The 18,579-nt window shown below is 51.8% G+C and overlaps 1 protein-coding gene across 4 annotated transcripts in view; it reads right to left on the reverse strand.

Annotated features, from left to right (window-relative positions):
• CDC42BPB (CDC42 binding protein kinase beta) overlaps positions 1-18,579 on the reverse strand; it is a 121,029-nt gene that overhangs the window by 16,573 nt on the left and 85,877 nt on the right. For all 4 annotated transcript variants that reach the window (XR_003435654.1, XM_027120648.1, XM_027120647.1 and 1 more), the window contains 14 exons: positions 18,096-18,229; positions 16,674-16,916; positions 14,687-14,797; positions 13,168-13,412; positions 12,958-13,063; positions 12,460-12,584; positions 11,899-12,004; positions 9,238-9,386; positions 8,829-8,923; positions 6,897-6,976; positions 3,233-3,322; positions 2,847-2,924; positions 1,143-1,248; positions 344-480 (listed from right to left, as the gene is read on the reverse strand). Coding sequence is in view for 3 of the 4 variants with exons in the window: in XM_027120648.1 (XP_026976449.1) it covers positions 344-480; positions 1,143-1,248; positions 2,847-2,924; positions 3,233-3,322; positions 6,897-6,976; positions 8,829-8,923; positions 9,238-9,386; positions 11,899-12,004; positions 12,460-12,584; positions 12,958-13,063; positions 13,168-13,412; positions 14,687-14,797; positions 16,674-16,916; positions 18,096-18,229 (1,805 nt within the window). In the remaining variant the exon portion in view is untranslated. The remainder of the gene's footprint in view (positions 1-343; positions 481-1,142; positions 1,249-2,846; positions 2,925-3,232; positions 3,323-6,896; positions 6,977-8,828; positions 8,924-9,237; positions 9,387-11,898; positions 12,005-12,459; positions 12,585-12,957; positions 13,064-13,167; positions 13,413-14,686; positions 14,798-16,673; positions 16,917-18,095; positions 18,230-18,579) is intronic.

Below are 18,579 nucleotides of genomic sequence, written 5' to 3' on the forward strand. Positions count from 1 at the left end.
CACAGCAGACGGGGAGCAGCGTGGAATGCCCACAGCAGACGGGGAGCAGCGTGGAATGCCAGGCCGGGCACAGCGCCTTCAAATGGCACTTGGCTTTGAAACCTTAAGTGCATCAGCCCAGGACGTGGGGAAGAGAGGCCCCAGCTGATGCTGAGTGTGTTTCTGGGGCGGGGGGTCCCTCAGGACCCCAGGAGGGGAGGGCTCCCAGGACCAGAGGGCTCCCAGGACCGGCATGTGGGTCGCTTCATGCAGCAAAGGGACCAATTTCCAGGGTAGCTGGGCAAGGCCGTGGGTCACCAGGCTGGGTCGCCTGCCTGGGCAGGCAGCGGGGGGAACGTCCTACCTTTACGTAGCCCTTGTAGGCTGTTCCTATGCCTCTCTGTACGTCCACACCAAGAGGCCGCTTGGACTGCTCGGGGGGTATGGGGCACACCTGGGGAGCGCTGTCCTTGCAGGACACGTGACAGGCAAATGAGCACACTGCGAAAGCACAGAACACACTGTCACAACTGCGCCCCCACAGCAGCAGTCGCCTCAGGCGTGCGTGGCGCCCCAGGAAGGAGACGGTTTTAGCGCAGTTCCTACAACGCTCAGGTGCGCTGGCATCGGGCAACGCTTCCACACGCTCACGAGCACCCGCTGGGGGGCTGGCGCCTGTGCTCGGGGGCTCCGGCCCCAGGCTCGTCACAGTTCTCACCGCGGGACCTCGGCTGGCCTCGCATGCCCGCCCAGCCCCAGCGCAGGGCAAGACCACAACACAGAGGCCTAAGATGCTAACAATGACAAACTAGCAGAAAAGAGACCAGACAGTGGTGCGTATCTCTAAATGACTTGATAGTGGAAGACGGTGAAGTTCTTTTACTTTTTACTCTGCTTTTCCTCATCCTGCAGGAGAACGGCTGTGGACGGGACGTGGATGTTATCGTTTTTAACAAACAAGGATCAACAGACACCCTGGTCACCCCAGAGCAGCGCGCTGTCCACTGCAGCACGATCTCAACTCAGAGACCTTCACCGAGCACTTGCACAGCCAGAGGAGGAGCGTGTGCCCTGGGCCCCTCCCGGCTAGGCTGCCCTTGGCCTTGCCGGCCTTCACCGCGACTCCCACGCCCGGCCCCTCTCGGCTCACAGGCCGCACTCACCCTCACAGGCGTAGCCCTGGCGGATCAGCCCCACCATCAGGGAGGTGCAGTGGCTGCACTGCGTGGGGCTAGAGAAGGACTTGATGCTGAACTGGTGCGCTTTCGGCTGCAGGAAGAAAGTCAAGGTGGTGAGACACGGGCGGTGGGGACCGGGGACAGGTCTGCTTGTAACCAAGTGTTCCAACAACTGCAGCGCACCCTGGAAAAGCTGAGCCACACGCTTTCACCACGACGTGCGCGGCTCCCGGCGTGACCCCACGCATGGAGCCTGAGCCAGAAAATGAGTCCACACGTGCAGCCTTCAGTGAGGACCCTCGCCGCCCACACCAGCGACGCTGGCCGGGCTGGGGCGCCGTGGTGACTCGAGCCCCTTGCCTGCCAGAGGCTCTGGGGCTGGCCTGGGCCGTGTTTTGGAGTGGGCTGCCACCCACAGCAGCTTGTTTCTCCCGGCAAGAGTCTGGAAAGACCCAATGCTCCTTGTCGGGAGAACAGACACAGGACGCCACCGACAACGGAATGAGAAGCCCAGCCAGCGTCCATGAAGCTTAACACGGCAAATGAAAGGATTCATTTCAGGGGCACGTGAAGATGTGGAACCATTTGTAGGAAGCAAGGGAGTGACCAACACAAAATCCAGAGAGCAGTCTGATCCCTGAGTCCACGAGAATCGCAGTCCAAAAGCCACGCCGTTAGCTGGTCTCAAACAAAATCAAGCCCCCATCTCTAGCTGGCATGGCTGTCTGTGACTGAAGCCTTAAAAAAGACCATGTCTACGTTAAAGAAAAAAGAACATCTAGTACGTAAGGCCAGACACCTGCTAAGCTTGAAACCAGGGCCCTGTCACAGCTCGAAGCCATGACCTACGCTGAACCCGGGCGTACTGACGGCACAGCTCTCCAAGATACGTTTACGAACAAGACAAGTTAGGACGCTGCACACTGAGCAGAATTCCATTCACGCAGAGGAAGCAGTGCCTCCCATAAACCACGTGGACCTCTGAGGCCCAAAGTGCAGCCAGACAAATGGGAACGAATGTGGGGAAGGGACTTAACGGACACCGAGCGCAGAGTGGTTACCAGTGGACTAGGAAATGCGGTCTGGGGAGTGAAGACAGAGGGCCGGGGAGGTTAAACTCTGAAATCAGCTAATTAAAATGCACTCATGTCTCATTGGTTTAATCAAGAAAACACAGGGGGCTTCCTTGGTGGCGCAGTGGTTAAGAGTCCGCCTGCCAATGCAGGGGACACGGGTTCAAGCCCTGGTCCGGGAAGATCCCACATGCCGTGGAGCAACTAAGCCCATGCGCCACAACTACTGAGTCTGTGCTCTAGAGCCTGCGCGCCACAACTACTGAGCCCGCGTGTCACAACTACTGAAGCCCGTGCACGTAGAGCCCGTGCTCTGCAACGAGAAGCCACCACAATGAGAAGGCCGCACACTGCAAGGAAGAGTAGCCCCTGCTCGCTGCAACTAGAGAAAGCCCGCACGCAGCAATGAAGACCCAACGCAGCCAAAAATAAACTAATTAATTAAATATATTTTTTAAAAAAAGTATAGAAAACACAGGGTCCTGATGCTTTCTGGATTACACACTACTCAAAACAAAACATTACTGTGTACGTGAAAATACTAAGTTCGTCTTATTTACACAAAAGTTGTCTAAATCTGAGAAGGCCCCCCGGGGAAGAGCAAGGTCCCTCCTACCTTTGGTCCCGCCAGAGCGAGGGTCTGTGTGGTGGGCAGCGGCACGGTGGGTGGCCTCTGAGGGGCCCGAGCCACGTCCTGGGGGACAAGCGGGGACAAGCGGGGACAGGTGAGCACTGTCCTAGCTCAGCACGCCTCTTACACAGCAGAACTGATTAATAATGAACAGTCCTGCATTTTAATTTACTAGATTGTTGAGACACCTGTCAAAGCAGCCCTCATCTGGCTGATGCTCTGACAGTAATTCTCAAACACAAGCCGGGCTTGGAGTGGCAAGCTGTGAGGCATCAGGGCAGCTTCTGTTCGAGGGCCCGTGAGGCGCGTGGATGTGGGGGCAGGGGGCAGACCGCAGGGCTCTCGGGGCGTCAACAGGGCAATACTCTCACCTCCTGCTGTTCTGTGGTTGCGGCCACAGAGACTGGTGGGGACGCCTCTGGCTTTGGAGCTTGTGTTTCTTGCTCACTAGTTGAGCTGGTCTGTGAAAACAAAGGCAGAGAAATACTGTGGGAATAAAAGAGCTTATTCTGCAGAATTTAGACTCTAACTACATGTTCTTTATTTAAAAAGTGCATTTCCTTGGGGACCTAAGGTCCCAGCACTGGTCCTTAGTCCTGGGACGTCCCGCCACGGACCCTACCTCACTCACAGCTGTCCTACCTTCTCCGAGGCCTCTGCCCCCGGCGTTCTAAGGCTGGGGTGGCGACCGCGTGGGAGGGTGGACTCTGACAAGTCACAACGATCGCCAAAGGTCTCACGCTCCAACTGCAGCCCGGACCCCCCCATCCTCCGGCCCAGCCATTTAAGGGCAGGAACAGGAGCTGCCAACCCTCTGAGGTCAGTCAGCAGTGATGTTACTGTGCACCCAGGAGCCCTGAGATCAAGCAGCCACGTGCTCCATAACCCCACCTCGGGGATCGAGAAAACATGCTAACGTCAAGAAAGGTCTATGGGGCTTCCCTGGCGGCGCAGTGGTGGAGAGTCCGCCTGCCGATGCAGGGGACACGGGCTCGTGCCCCGGTCCGGGAGGATCCCACATGCCGCGGAGCGGCTGGGCCCGTGAGCCGTGGCCGCTGAGCCTGCGCGTCCGGAGCCTGTGCTCCGCAACGGGAGAGGCCACAGCAGTGAGAGGCCCGCGTACAGGAAAAAAAAAAAAAAAAAAGTCTATGGACCTGTGACCAGAAGTAGGAATTTCCCTGGAAGCTTTATGACACAGGGAAGTCATGTTCTGTTCTGATAACTCAAGATTCCCAATTTACTCCCACACTTTGAAGCTCAAGCTGCATTCTAAATCCACCTGAAAATGACTTCACATCCATGAGTGTTCCTGATTCTAACGTTTCCTCACCACCAGCAATTACGACTTACACAGATACACATACACGGTTTACAAAGCTTCATACATGTGACACAGAAGTAGCTGGGTAGGTGCCTACGAGAGCAGTTTACAGCTTGCATTCCGAATCGAAATCCCATTGAACCAAATCAGAGAAGCACTTTCCTATGGCTGGAATTAATTAGGCTGCTGTCTGGGGAGCCAAATTCAGATGGGAAGGCAGCACATACACAACAACACATACACAGCTGTGTGCTCCAACATTTGAACTTGTAAGCAACTCACAAGGGAAAGGCTAGATCAATTAGCTACAAATGTAAGCAAGTTTCTCCCATATGTAAGGCGTGTTACATGAGTTACAGTTCCATCTTTAGATAAATGAAGGGCAAAAGAACATTAAGTAATTTAATTTTAGCCGTGTAGCAGCCCTACTAGTTTCATTTCGTTGGTTAATTAACAAAAGGATGCAAATGAAGGAGGAGGAGAGGTGCACATCCAATGCCGCTCTGCTGACGTGAGTGAGGGCGCAGGGAGCCGGCGTGGGCAGCGGCCTCCTTCTTCCCAAGAGGCTGGCAGAGAGGAGGAGACAGAGCCCTCGGGTGCGACAGACAGGAGGCACAAAACCATCATTCCCGCCCAATAAAAACTTGCGTGAAAATGTACTGATTCACTCATTGTGGCAAACATTCCTAGTATAAACAGCAAGCTTAATACGGGGAAAGCAGAGGAGAAGCTTCAATCAGACATTTCTCACGTCTGGAAACCCTCCCAGCACACTCAAGACTCTGACCAAGGATTGTTTTCTTTCCATCAGTAAGTGTCCTTCCTACTTAAATCACAGGGTAGTGAGGGACTAAAGCATGAAAATGGCAGGGGTGCTGGCTGCACAGGATGAGGTTCAGAGGTCAGAACCTCTGCCGCCACGCTGAAACCGCTCCGCTGGCCGCCCACGGAGATGCAAGGTCTGAGCCAGAAACCACCTGCCGCCTCACGGATCGCTATGCTGTCCACTAGTTTTACAGAAAAGCCACTGCTGTCCGCACCTCCCCCCATTAACAACCCCAGTCTTTGCTTCTCGGGAGTCTGTATCTGCCCCGACGACTGTGTCTGGCTGTGCAGGGCCAGGAGGAGGCACCAGGCTGAGCAGCGGCAGGTTCTGCACGTACCGCGGTTGTAAACGGTTGCATGTATTTGCCTCTTAAAAACTGAGGACTTCAGGGAAAAGGCAGCATCACAAATTTGATTAAAAAAACCCTCTTGACAGGTGAATGTAAACAGGTGTGTGCCCAGAATGGTGGGGGCAACACAGATCCGCCTGGATTTCCTAACAACTGATCTAGGCAAGGATCACGGTCGTCCGCTAACCCACAGGGACCGCTGATTGCTCCCAGGGCCCTTCCCGGGGTGGGGTCTCGTCTGACAGACACCACCTCCACCTAAGGGTCAAGAAGCTTAGCGTCCCCGGTGCTGAGCAAACTGGCCTCCACTCACGGGGAGAACACACCATCTCCCAAGCAGAGTTCACATCAAGATGTTCAACCCACATCTAATCGAGAGGAAGAGTGGAGGCCTTCTACAAGAGAACTGGTTTGCACACTACAAGAACATCAATGTTATAAAACACAAAGTGGGGGGTGGGGGGGACAGGGGCACAGCTCCAGATTAGAGGAGACCAAAGAGACACGAGCTCTGGCTCCTGAGCTGGAGGGAAGGCAGCTGTGCGCTGCGGCATCAGTGCAAACCATCCCCGCATGGTGACGGCACTGTGGATACGCAGGGGAACGTCTTCAACTCAGGAAAGAAACGCTGCAGTACTGAGTGTATTAGGGGTCATGATGCCTGCAACCCACACTCAAATAGCTCAGGGGAAAAAGGTCCATGTGCATGTGGGGAGAGAGAGAGAGAGAGAGAGCAAGTGCAGCAACATGCCAGGTGAGAGATACATATGTTCACTGTACTATTCTTTCAACTTTCCTGCAGGTTTAAAATTTTCTAATAAAAAGTTAGAAAACAAAAGCAATGGCAAACACATCAGAAGTCCCATTAATGAGATTTCCTTTCACTAGCTTCCCGTTGCGGCTTGCTTTACGGGGCTGCTGGGAAGGGCCTATCCCTGCAGTTTTGCAGAGACCGTCCTGCCTCCACAGAGTGATGTGAAGAATGCGCAGCTGAAGAGGAGGGAAGCGGGATCCACTCAGACCAGCAGCCACTCCCGAAGCTGGAGGGGCTGCTCTGGGTTCCTCCTGTCCGGGGCGGGTCTCCCTGAGCAGAGGCGATGAACTCCAGCACCAGGACCGCAACAGGGGCCCGGGCCGGACTATTCTTGCAAGCCACCCACCTCCGCCCCGGCGAGGCTGCACCGTACTGAAACGGGAACATGACCGGCTCATTCTTCACCGTGAGAACTTGTGGTTTACAAACTGCCTGGAATGTTCAGCACACAGGCAGAGGCCGGTGTGGCCTTCCTCCCGGAAGATGCCAAGAACTCTCTTCCCTCCACCTGACTCGAGGGGCCTCTCTGTGGACGCCTCCAACACCCTGACTGCTTCCACCTGCACACGTTTAGCCCCTGGTCAATTGCAGGATCGGCACAGCTGAGCTAAACCGCCCGGGGCCAATGTACTGTGGGTTTGCGGCCCTGCAGGTAGTCAAATCACAGTAACTGATTTCTAACTCTTCATCAATTCATCTGTCACTGTAAAAAAACAATTACTTACTCTAAACGTCAGATCGTGCGCAAGAGGTGCAGTGTTGAAGTACTCAAAAATGGAATCCTGAAAATCTGGAAGCTTGAGTCCTGTGAGAACAAAACGAGGCCAGTCAAGGTAAAAAACTTAAGATGCAAAGACCCAGTGTCACCGAGATATCAATTCTGTCAGTTAATGATAAATCTGAGAGAGTAACCGAGGAAAACTATCCGGAAATCTCTAAAAATGGGGGGGGGGGGGGGAGGAGACCTACCAGATGCTAAAGCAGATTCACTGAAGCGTCTCTAACTAGAATCGGGGGGCATCGCCCATGGACAATGAGCAGGGGAGAAAATCCAGGAAGAGCCCCCGCGCCCACGGTAATGAAATCTCAGCTATGGTAAGACCCACATCTGAAATCAGTAGCGAGGGGAACTTTTTAATAACTGGTACTGGACAACTAACTAGCCACAGGAAAAAGATAAAACGGGGTCCGCCCCTCAAACTGTACATCATAGTAAATTCCAGATAAGTCAGTAATCTAAATGTTAAAAGTGAGACTATGCAAGCGTCAAAGGAAGACATGGGCGAATTACTTGAGCAACTGGGGACATGGGGGTATTGCCCTGTAACTCAAAAAAGGGAAAAAACTGATAAATTTGACACACAAAAGTTAAAAAACAATAAAAATACCTTACGCTTGGCAAAACAAAAATAACAACAGCAAAAAACCATGATAAACAAGGACAAACTAGGAAAAATATTTGCAACTTCTGTCAAACAGAAGGTTCTAGTCCTCAATATATAGAAAGCTTCTAAGAAAAAGCCACAACCTGAATTATAAAAAATGGGCAGAAAACACAGATACATAAGTCACCAGAATAAGAAATACAAACAGCCCTCAAACACATGGAAAGGTGTGCAGTCTGGCTCATAATAAGAAAAAATGCAAACGTGGTGCTACTTCTCACCCCTTCAGAGTAAGATCACACTTTGTAGGCGAGGCTCTGGGGCAGGAACGCTCGCCTGCACTGTGGCGGAGACACAAATGCACACGCGTCGGAGCAGAATCCAGCACTGCTGAGGCTACGTGTATGCGTGCTTAACCTCTGACTGGCAATCCCACTTCTGGAAACCTAGCCCCAAAATGCACGGACAGAAACAGAAAACGCTAATATGCACACGGCTACTCACCGCAGCACTCTGTGATAGCAAGAGACCAGAATAGCCCAACACCCAGCAGGGTGCTGTGCTGTGCTGGGCGAAGGGTCCGGGACCAGCTGAGGGCTGTGGCCTCGCCTGAGCACAGAACAGAGCAGGGCAGGCCTTTGTGAAGTCATGGGGGACACAACTGTCTAATTATACAGCTACAGGTATTTGCTTTGTATTTTCAAGGTGAAACAAAGGAAGAATAAACCAAAAACTGTGGCTACCTTTGGAGAAGGCATCTTTGAACAAACTCTACTTCAGAATTTGGACTTTGGAATTATGCTAAGTGCTTTCTTTATGTAACTAAAAACTATTAAACCTAAAAGAAATAAAATGTAAAATAAAACCATTTCATTAAAAAAAGGTTTGTATTTAAATCATTCAGGGGCTTCCCTGGGCGGCGCAATGGTTAAGAATCCACCTGCCAATGCAGGGAACACAGGTTCGAGCCCTGGTCCGGGAAGATCCCACATGCCGTGGAGCAACTAAGCCCGTGCGCCACAACTACTGAGCCTGCGCTCTACAGCCCGTGAGCCACAACTACTGAAGCCCACGTGCTGCAAGCCACAACTATGGAAGCCCATTGTGCTCTGCAACAATGAGAAGCCACCGGGATGAGAAGCCCACGCACTGCAATGAAGAGTAGCCCCCACTCTCAGCAACTAGAGAAAAGCCTGTGCACAGCAACGAAGACCCAATGCAGCCAAAAATAAATTAAAAAAAAAAAATTCAGATGCGTTGATTCTAATTTACCAGTATCTGCTCTAAACTTTTCTTCCATCTTCTTCTTCAAAATTTCCATTTCTTCTAATAATTCTCTATTCTTGGCTTCGGAATCCTTTAGTTTGCTAAAATAAAAAATAAACAGCTTTAAGTGCCCAGAGCCCATGTCATCTCTGTGCTGGCTCAGAGAGTGTCAAGATGTTGGGGGGTGGGGGGAGGGTGTTTAACCCAGGTGCCTGGGAAAGCGGCAGGGCAGGCACGACAAGTACCCCTGTTCATACACTTCAAACCTGCAGACTCTCATGCTCTCATTTTTTCCTTAAAACACTAATAAGCACAGCCCCCAGGAGGTGAAGTGCTCACACATACCCGTGCACCTATGTCTAACTGAACACCGACTAAGTGCCCGCCCCCGGGTGGCCCAAGGCCCCGCAGGCACCTTTCAAAGGAGAGATTCATGTCCTTGACCTTCCTCAGCTCCTCCTGGACGAGCTGTTTGGCCCGGATCTCCGCCTCTAGAGCTGACTGCAGTTCCAGGCGTGCAGACATGTCCAGCTTCTGACTACGGCGAACTTTCCAAAGGGGATCCTGTAGAGATCAGTTCAAATATTAAAAATACATTCTTAAGCTATTTACTTGTTTAACAAAATTAATGCTAACAAATAAGTAATTCATCTTCTTTTAATCTTAGGCTTTTATTATATTTAAGTATCAACTCTCAGATGTTAAAGTCCATGGGATCCAATTTTAGTTTTGTGACTTTTTTCTTAGAGGTCTTCTAGAGAATAAAATTGACGGGGTTTTTTTCTCTAAGAATAAAACTGACCCTGCAGTGTGATTTCTACAGGGCTCCGCTACACTCTTCTACAAATTTAAGTTACATTCTGGGATCACAGTTACCTTATTTTTCCTACGTCTTGAAACGTTGTGCTATTGCATCATCTTAGTAACTATGTCATTACTCATCAATTATTCCTACCTGTGATAAAACACTAAAATAATAACAGAAAGGAAGAATGATGTAATGACCTAGAAGGTTGAAGCCATAGTGAAATAAACCAGCTGGAGGACAGCATTCTTCCATTTTCTTATTGAGCTGCCTAATGTATCTCACCGACTTTCAAGAGCATAAGAGAAATCTGAAGAGATTATCTTGCAGACTTTTTCTTAAGGCTTTCACTGAATACGGTTAAGAATTCTTCATTTTTCCTCCATAACAAGAAAGAGGAGAAAACGGAGTGAGAGAGATGGCTCACAAGCAGAAGAGTGTACGGAGGAGCGGGCAGGGCTCCATCTAGCGGTGACAGCGGGACCGATAAGCTGAGAGAAGGCTCAGGGGACCACATCCTAGAGAACTTTCTCAAGAATGGATAAGTGAACAGACAACACATTTCTAAGGACAATACACTTCTAAGGACATTCTCATCCAGTTAGTCCTTCAACACGAAGAACTATCCACACTGTATTTTGCAACAAGAATCTCAACGGGGGCTTCCCTGGTGGTGCAGCGGTTAAGAATCCGCCTGCCAACGCAGGGGACACGGGTTCAATCCCTGGTCCGGGAAGATCCCACATGCCGTGGAGCAACTAAGCCCGTGTGCCACAACTACTGAGCCTGCGCTCTAGAGCCTGCGAGCCACAACTACTGGAGCCCACATGCCAAAACTACTGAATCCTGTGTGCCTAGAGCCCATGCTCTGCCACAAGAGAAGCCACCGCACCACAACGAAGAGTAGCCTCCGCTCGCCCCAACTAGAGAAAGCCCGCGCATAGCAACGAAGACCCAACGCAGACAAAAATTAATAAATAAATTTAAAAAAAAATCTCAACAATCCCATTTTGCTAAAAGGACATATTCTTTCATCTTTTATGAGGTTTGTGCACAAACTTTATTTAATGCAGTTTATAAATGCCAGTGTACTTGTAAACATGACTGGAAGAAAAGAGAAAAACAGAAACAAAAAAATTTACTGCTCATTCTAATTGGTGTTTGTAAATGTAAAAATGAAAATGTTCTCCAATCATGGAGCAAAGAACACAGCGGTAGTTTTTCTTTCAATAAAATTATGAGCTGTCCATGTTTTCAAAAGTATTGTGTTCTGGACATTCCTGGTGGCACAGTGGTTAAGAATCCACCTGCCGATGCAGGGGACACAGGTTCGAGCCCTGGTCCGGGAAGATCCCACATGCCGTGGAGCAACTAAGCCCGTGCGTCACAACTACTGAGCCTGCGCTCTAGAGCCACAACTACTGAAGCCCGCACGCCTAGAGCCCATGCTCCACAACAAGAGAAGCCCGCGCACCACAACCAAGAGTAGCCCCTGCTCACCTCAACTAGAGAAAGGCCGCATGCAGCAACGAAGACCCGACACAGCCAAAAATAAATAAATAAATAAAAACAAAATAAAAAATGTATTGTGTTTTGGTGACGGAAGCGCAAGAAGAGTGAGAGGTCAAGGATGAGCTGGAACCTATCAGAGACGGACTCCTGAGGTTCAGCGTCTACAAGCCGCACGTGCTCCAGGCCCTGTGGGACGGGGGCCAGCAGTTCAGTCCACCCAAAAGTACTGGCCCCCCAACCTTGGTAAACATACCTTCAAACCAGGAAAACATGGAATAAAACTGTGCGTTCACTAAGTTTAATTCTAGCCAGAATCCTAATGAAGTTTTGTTCCTCTTCACCTTTATTCTGACTTTGTGAATTATTCACAAAGTAACTCACACATGTGTATTTTAACAAGGGTAAATGGTGGAGGAGGGAAGGGGGCGCGAGCTGCTGCACGGGGACCAGAACCACCAGCCCAGCGCTCAGAGTCACACAGGCTGCTGGACAGACGGACAGACCTACACACTAATAAAGCAAACCTCCTCGACGGCAGAATCCCATCCTGCTAAGTTAAGACTGCACCACAGAGCCTGCTACTCAACAGTGATTTGCTAAATGAATGAATGGTATCAAAGTAATCTGTGATCTCCTGACGCCCGACAAGATGCCAGCCACACAGAAGCCTCCCACGTCACTGAATTACCTGCACGTTCACATTTGGAGCCACCTATGATCCCCCAGCAACAGAAGTGCGCATTTCAGACCCAGACCTACCAGTGTCCTTGACCCCAGGCTGGAGCTCCTCAGCGCCTCGAGTTCTTCGGTCATCTTCGAAGCCAAGGCCTGAAGATAGCCCCGGGCATCCTTCTCGTCGCTGACCCTGGAGGGGAACAGCCATCCCGTGAGCCAGAGGTGCCCACCACCCCTCCTCAGGACACGGCGGCCCAATGCCATGTCACCCTCCAACACCCGTGACGAGCCCACACCCTGTTAGGGGAGGCCAGTCCCAGCTCGCTCTCTGGGGCTCCTGGGCCTTCGTGCAGCCGTGCTTCCCAGAAGCTCTGCCTCCGTTTCAGCCAGGACATGCGGGGCGGGGGCCAGCGCGACCCACACCCTCGGGGACTTGGTGGTGCTGTTTCTCCACCTTCAGTCCAATGTCATGATCACGGGACAGAACTGCTGCCCCCAGACGGTACCGATTTGTGGGAAACAGGCGAGATCTGTAGGGTTAGACCTCAGAGACACAGTGTGAGGTGTGAAGGAGGAGGTGGCAGCTGGGGAAACCACGATGGGGGCGCCAGCTGGGCCGCACCGCGGGGCTCGCCGTGCACGTACCACTGAATGATTTCCGCGATCTGGGCTTCCCAGTGGGCAACCGACTCCTTCTTGGCTGCCAGATCCTGCAGGTCATCCTCCAGCTGTCTGTTCTGAGCTGTGAGTTTATCCACAAAGGAACAAAGCTGAAATTAAACAATTGTAACACACAACTCATTACTGGGCATCCTCAGCATTATGAAAACTACAAGTCCTTTTGAATTTTGAAAGTTTTCTTTAATCGTTATGAGAGTTTCCCAAACGAAGTTTCCAATGTGGACTTTCTGATCATATCAAACTTAAGTCACGTTTCAATACGAATCTTAACATCAAAGTGATTAGAGCTACTGGTTTCAGGTAATTAGCAGCTTGTAACCAAATGAAAACATCCCACTTAAAAGATCAAACATATTATTACTTCACTTAAAAATTAAAATACTTAAAACACCAAAGTTCTAAGACTCAAGAACGAAAAAATTACAGCATCCACAAAGTGACGGTTCAGATCCTTTAAATCACCTTTTCGTTGTCTGCAGTTAATTTCTTGTTTTCCTCAAGCAGCATCGCCCTTTCTCGTTCGTACTTGTCTTTGACTGTGCCCACGGCCTCCTCCATCTCACTGTGCCTGAGAAGGCAGGAGAGATTTTAGGGGTTCCTGACTTTGCCAACGCTCCTCCCCGGGCCCGGCGCAGCCCGAGGCCTCTGCGCCGCGGGGCTGTGCGGACTCACCGCTCACGTTTGGACTTCTCTAACTTGTCCTTCAGCACCAGGACCTCCTTCTGCAGGGCCAGCTGCTGGCTTTCAGAGTCGTGCACCTCTTTCTTCACATTCTTCACCTCCAGCACGTGGGAGGCCTCGCGTCTCACCAATTCCTCTTCATAAAACAGGACTTTCTTCTCAAGCTCAGATTTTATCTTGGAAATCTCCTGCTGATGTTCTAAGGCGGCACCTGGCCCACGGCCTCCTTGCTTCATCTGAAGATAAAGGTTGGAATAAATTACAAATCTCTGCGCCCTCCTCGAGGCTCAGGCATCACCCCGACCACGGCAGACACTTGCAAGCGCTTCTTCCTCTGCCCTGCCAACAGACACCGGTCCTTCTAACAGCTGCAGGGCAGGCTTTGGTGGGGGCGGGGGTGTGTGTGTGTGTGTCTGCCCTGGGAGGGGTGAGCCCAGATCTGCCTGAGACCCAGAGGCTCCGTCTCACACTCTGATACGAATGGTTCTCAAGGTCTCCTCACGCTGTCCGTTCATTCATGCAACAATATTCTCTGGAGGGCTGACCGTGTGCCAGCAGGCACCCTCCTGCTAACAGGGTCACACGGGGTGGTGACGTGGGAAGTGAGCCATCAGGCTAGGAAGGTCTTCATCACGGGGGAGGCGGGGGCTCAGCCAGGGCAGAGGCACTGAGTGAGGGGAGTGGGGGGACAAGCTGCAAGTGTCTGAAGAACAGGAGGAATCGGGGGGCACGAGGGAGGAGGTCAGGGTTATTCGAGCGCCGCGGGAAGCCATCAGAGGGCATTAACGACGTGACGAGCTTTGACTTTGGTGTAACGAGCTGCTGTGTGGAGAGCAGACTGCAGAGGGCACAGAAAGGGACGGGGAGACGCAGTCACAGGCCGCCGAGTCCGGGCAAAAGGTGTTGCCCGTGGAAGCAAATACGACGGGGAGAAGCTGACACCTCGGGGATGTGTACTGGGGGGACGGGCCAAGTGTGAGGGCGAGAGAAGACCCATCGTCTGCATTTCACAGAGGAAACCCAGGCTCAGAAAGTGGAGTCCCGGATCTGAAGTCTCGCCAAGCCCATGAGGAGCCACTACAGCCCTCCCCCGCTCCCCCGCCCCTCCCCAGCCACCCCACTGCCCTCTGGCCCTGGACGAGGGCCCCAGGCCATCAGCCCGGCTCTTCCACTGCCAGCAGCAGGACATGGGCTGTAAGCTTTTACAGAAACTGACTCCACCGAATTTAGAAACCCAGACACAGAGAAAGCATGAGGCGTCAGTTTGCTAGGGCTGGCTCTAGACTGCCGGAAACATTTACACAAGGAAAGAAACGAAGGAACCCGGTTTTTAAAGGTGAGAAGCTCCCATAAGCTTTACATCGCGTTCCCGGCCCCCCGCCGCCCCCGCCCCACGCCAGGTCTTGTTGGAGCCCTGACAAGGGCATCGTTTAAGGTGACTCCCGCCCGGCAGCCGCTAAGGATAAGAGTCTGCTCTCTCAGTAAGAATAAAGACCTAACCGAGCACTACCTTGAGGGCTTCAAGCTCACTTTCTATTTGCTTGGAGAAGTTCTCGCTGTGCTCACGCAGCTTGCGCTCCTTGGAGGCCTCGGCCACGGCGTCCTCGAGCTGAGCTTCCAGCTAAGGAAGGAGAACAGCACTTTTTATCAACACAAACCAGCTGCACTGCGGCAGCTAGACCTTTACCCAGAAGGAACTCTAAGCGAACGAAACCTTGTAACTCTTCGCTCTTCATCAGATTTTGATCATAAAGTAAAGGCTGAGAAATACGCTTCAGGACTTAACTGGAATGGCTGGTTAGTAATAAAACAAGTTTAAATTCTAATTTAAATTGATACTTTGAAACTATATTTCAAGAAAAGATACCAGTTTGTGAAAACAAATACTCCAATACCTGTAGGATACAGGTTCGGGGTTTTTTGTTTGTTTGTTTGTTTTTTAATTTTACTTATTTATTTTTGGCTGTGTTGGGTCTTCGTTGCTGCCCGCGGGCTTTCTTTAGTTGTGGTGAGCAGGGGCTACTCTTTGTTGCAGTGCGTGGGCTGCTCATTGCGGTGGCTTCTGTTGTTGTGGAACACGGGCTCTAGGCGTGCGGGCTTCAGTAGTTGTGGCTTGCGGGCTCAGCAGTTGCGGCTCGCGGACTCCAGAGCGCAGGCTCAGTAGTTGTGGCGCACGGGCTTATTTGCTCCGCGGCATGTGGGATCTTCCCAGGCCAGGGCTTGAACCTGTGTCCCCTGCATTGGCAGGCGGATTCTTAACCACTGCGCCACCAGGGAAGTCCCAGATTCATTTTTTTTTAATGGAAGACTTGAAACATACACAAAAGTAGATAGAGTGGTATAATGAAGCCCATGTGCCATGACCCGACATCAAGAGGTAGCACCCTGGGCCTGCTTCAGCTGCATGGCTACTCCCCAATCATTTTAAAGCAAACCCCAGACACAGTATCATTTCACCCAGAACTGGAATGGTCATGCTTAATTAGGGGTTCACTACAAAGAGTTACAGTTGGCTAGAACTACAGATGTACTGGGGTTGCAAAATCAACTGTCTAAGAAGAAAACAAACAGGCGTTCTGAGGCCGAAGGACGAAGAGCCCTGGACATGAGGGACAGGAGCAACATGCTCTGTGCCTCCCACTCAGTTTACCGAGTAAACCCAACAGAATGTTAAAGGAAGGGTTGTGGGCAATGTGTTGCCTGTTGGTAACAGAACGTTTGAAATCATCTCGGGCAGCAGTTCAAAGTGGGGTCCTGAGGCCCTTTTAGGTCTGCAAGGCCCTTCCCCTTCCAAGTCCCTACCTTAGGAGCTGGGCTTTCTTCATGTACATTATACAAAAAAGCGTATTGCTCCAGACAATGGAGAAACAGATATAAGAACCCGGGTGTTTTCTATTAAGTCAGACATTAAAGAAAGGCATAAGCATGTTAAAAATGCCACACTTCTCACTATATTTTAAAAAACTGGTCACTTTTCATAAAAATGTTATTTATGTTAACATGTAATGAGTCTGTTGTTATACTGAACATTTTTTCAGTTTTAATTTCTAACGTGGTAAACACTAAGACCTATAACCACACAAACAAAAGCCCTTCGGGGCCCTCAGTGATTTCTGAGTGTCAAGGATTCCGAAGCCAGTCTCAGGACCGCTGCTCTGGGGCAGCGGCATTGCGCACCTAGAAGCCTTCGTGTCTCCTGAAGCCATGCTGCGTCACATCATGACGTGTTTCTATGGTATGTCTTGTTCGTGAATACCCTCTATTGGGCTTTACAATTTTAGTACTACAGGAACTTCTTTTAATAACTTCACAAATAGGGAACAAGGGCTGAGAGCTACAAAACAGATGCTTAGCAAAGCGGCTACTTGGCTTCACGTGAAATTTAAGATCCATTGTATCTTCAAGTGATTTACGTGACGCAGCCTAAGCTCCCAAAGCTGTTTTACTGGGATCACCCAGGCGCCCCACCAGCGTCCCCTGAAGCCCCGAGAAGCTACCTCCTTCCTGCTCTTGTCGGCCCTGCGGGCCTCCTGCCTCAGCGCGTCCATCTTCTGCACGGCCGCCTCCACCTCCTCCTCCCGGTCCCGCAGCTGCCGGGACACCTTCTGCTTCTGGGACCGGAGCTCGGCCATGCGCTCGTTGAGCTCTGAGAACTCCTGCAGGGCCAGCTTCCGCTGCTGGTGGGCGTCTTTCAGTTCCCGGGCCTGGGACTTCAACCGCTCGGAAGCCTCAATCAATTGCTGAACACAAAAGAGTTAAATTACAGATGGTTTACGTTTGCCTAACGAGGACTGGACTGGAAGGCGGGAAGCGCTGTCTTCCACGGTATTAAGGGGTTAAAGTGACAGCAGATCTGGTTACAGGCTGTAGCCACAGCCCCGAGAACTGACCTTCCTGGAAAAAGCCCTTTGTTTGTCCCAGCGCAGCCTGAAGAAGCCCACCTGAGACCAGTGAGACCCTCCTATGATGTGAGCAGCTTGCTCACAGGGGCAAGTCTGGCCCAGGAATTTCGACCTCCCCCGTGTCATCCACGCAACCACCAAGCGCGACTCTGGTCGCCAATCTGCTAACTTAAACCCAGCAGACCAGACGAGAGCACGTTACATACAGAAGTGCTTAAGATTTCAGCAAAGTAAAGAACCGTATAAAAACAATCTGCTCCCTGCAGCCAATCCCTTGACAACTGGGCTGCTCGGTCACCGTGGCACCTGCTGGCCTGCGGCTGGAAGCAGCAGGATCTGAGCAGGCTGGAGGGCAGCTCCCGCCACAGGGAAGAGAGGCCCCTGTGGACCCGCCCACTGCAAGTTTCTCCAGCCCACCTGCGCCTCTGAGACGAAGCCCTGCAGGTGGTACGATACCACGGAGAACGGAAATCCTGCTCGATTCAGAAAACAGACCCCAACCACAGGGTCAACAACCGAGTGTACCTTAGGAAACATGGTCCTCACCGGTGTGAACATACTGCTGTCTGGACACAGCTGGAAGTGTCTCACTGAAAATCAACGTCATAAAGGAGCTATGGCCTCTTTCGCAAAGCCTTGCCAGAGCTGCAGGCCGGGCAGGAAGGACAGGGACTCTGGCTCGGGTGAGGACACGCGCCCTACGCCAGCTGGGTCAGCGCAGGGAAAGCCCTCAGCCCTCACACGGGGATGCTGCCCGCTCAGCAGGCCCGTGTCCGAGGTTAAAGACGACGACCGGGAAGTGCGCCTGTGGAGCCACGGCGCTGAAGAGCACCCGCGACCACGACTGGCCCCACGGTAACCGGGCGCCGGTTGGGCTCTGTGTGAGCCTCGGCAGCAGGGGCCAGGATCTGCACGCAGGCGAGGGGCCTGGACATCCTCGAACACGCGCACGGACTCAACCTCACACTCTGCAAGATCACGTAAGCCTCTCTCACGCAAACGAGGCCTCTTGACTACCTTGTGGAAATCCTCCTTTTCCTGCCGCACCAGGCGGTACTGCTTCTCCAGGCCTTTCAGTCGATGCGTGGAATCCTCGTGCTCCTGGCGAAGAGTCACCGTGTCCTCAAGCTGTCGCTCGAGCCTATTTGAATCTGAGCAAAAGAGAAAAGAAAGCGTATTCCCTTACATGCAAAACTTTGTGATCTGACCTACTGACAGGGAATTATTTAATAATCCCAAATGCCCTCGAGGCTTTTTTGACATTGTCTCTCAGGCACGCACATGGCCGCCTGCACACCTGAGCAGACCCAGCAGACTTGGCTCTGCCCCTCTGTCTACGCACCCTTCCCCGGGACCGTGAGCCCCAGGGCGGCATGCGCCTCTCTGTCTCGCCCTTGCTCCCTGTGTGCGCCAGCACAGTGCAGCCGAGTGGTGCAGGAGGGTTTTAGTAAGTAATGGACTCAATGGAAGCCCTTTTCTGGATCGGGATAGTGGGTCCCAG

This window comes from Aethalodelphis obliquidens, unplaced genomic scaffold (genome assembly GCF_003676395.1).
Source record: "Aethalodelphis obliquidens isolate GAN/ISIS:26980383/991018 unplaced genomic scaffold, ASM367639v1 scaffold21, whole genome shotgun sequence".
Taxonomy (NCBI): domain Eukaryota; kingdom Metazoa; phylum Chordata; class Mammalia; order Artiodactyla; family Delphinidae; genus Aethalodelphis; species Aethalodelphis obliquidens.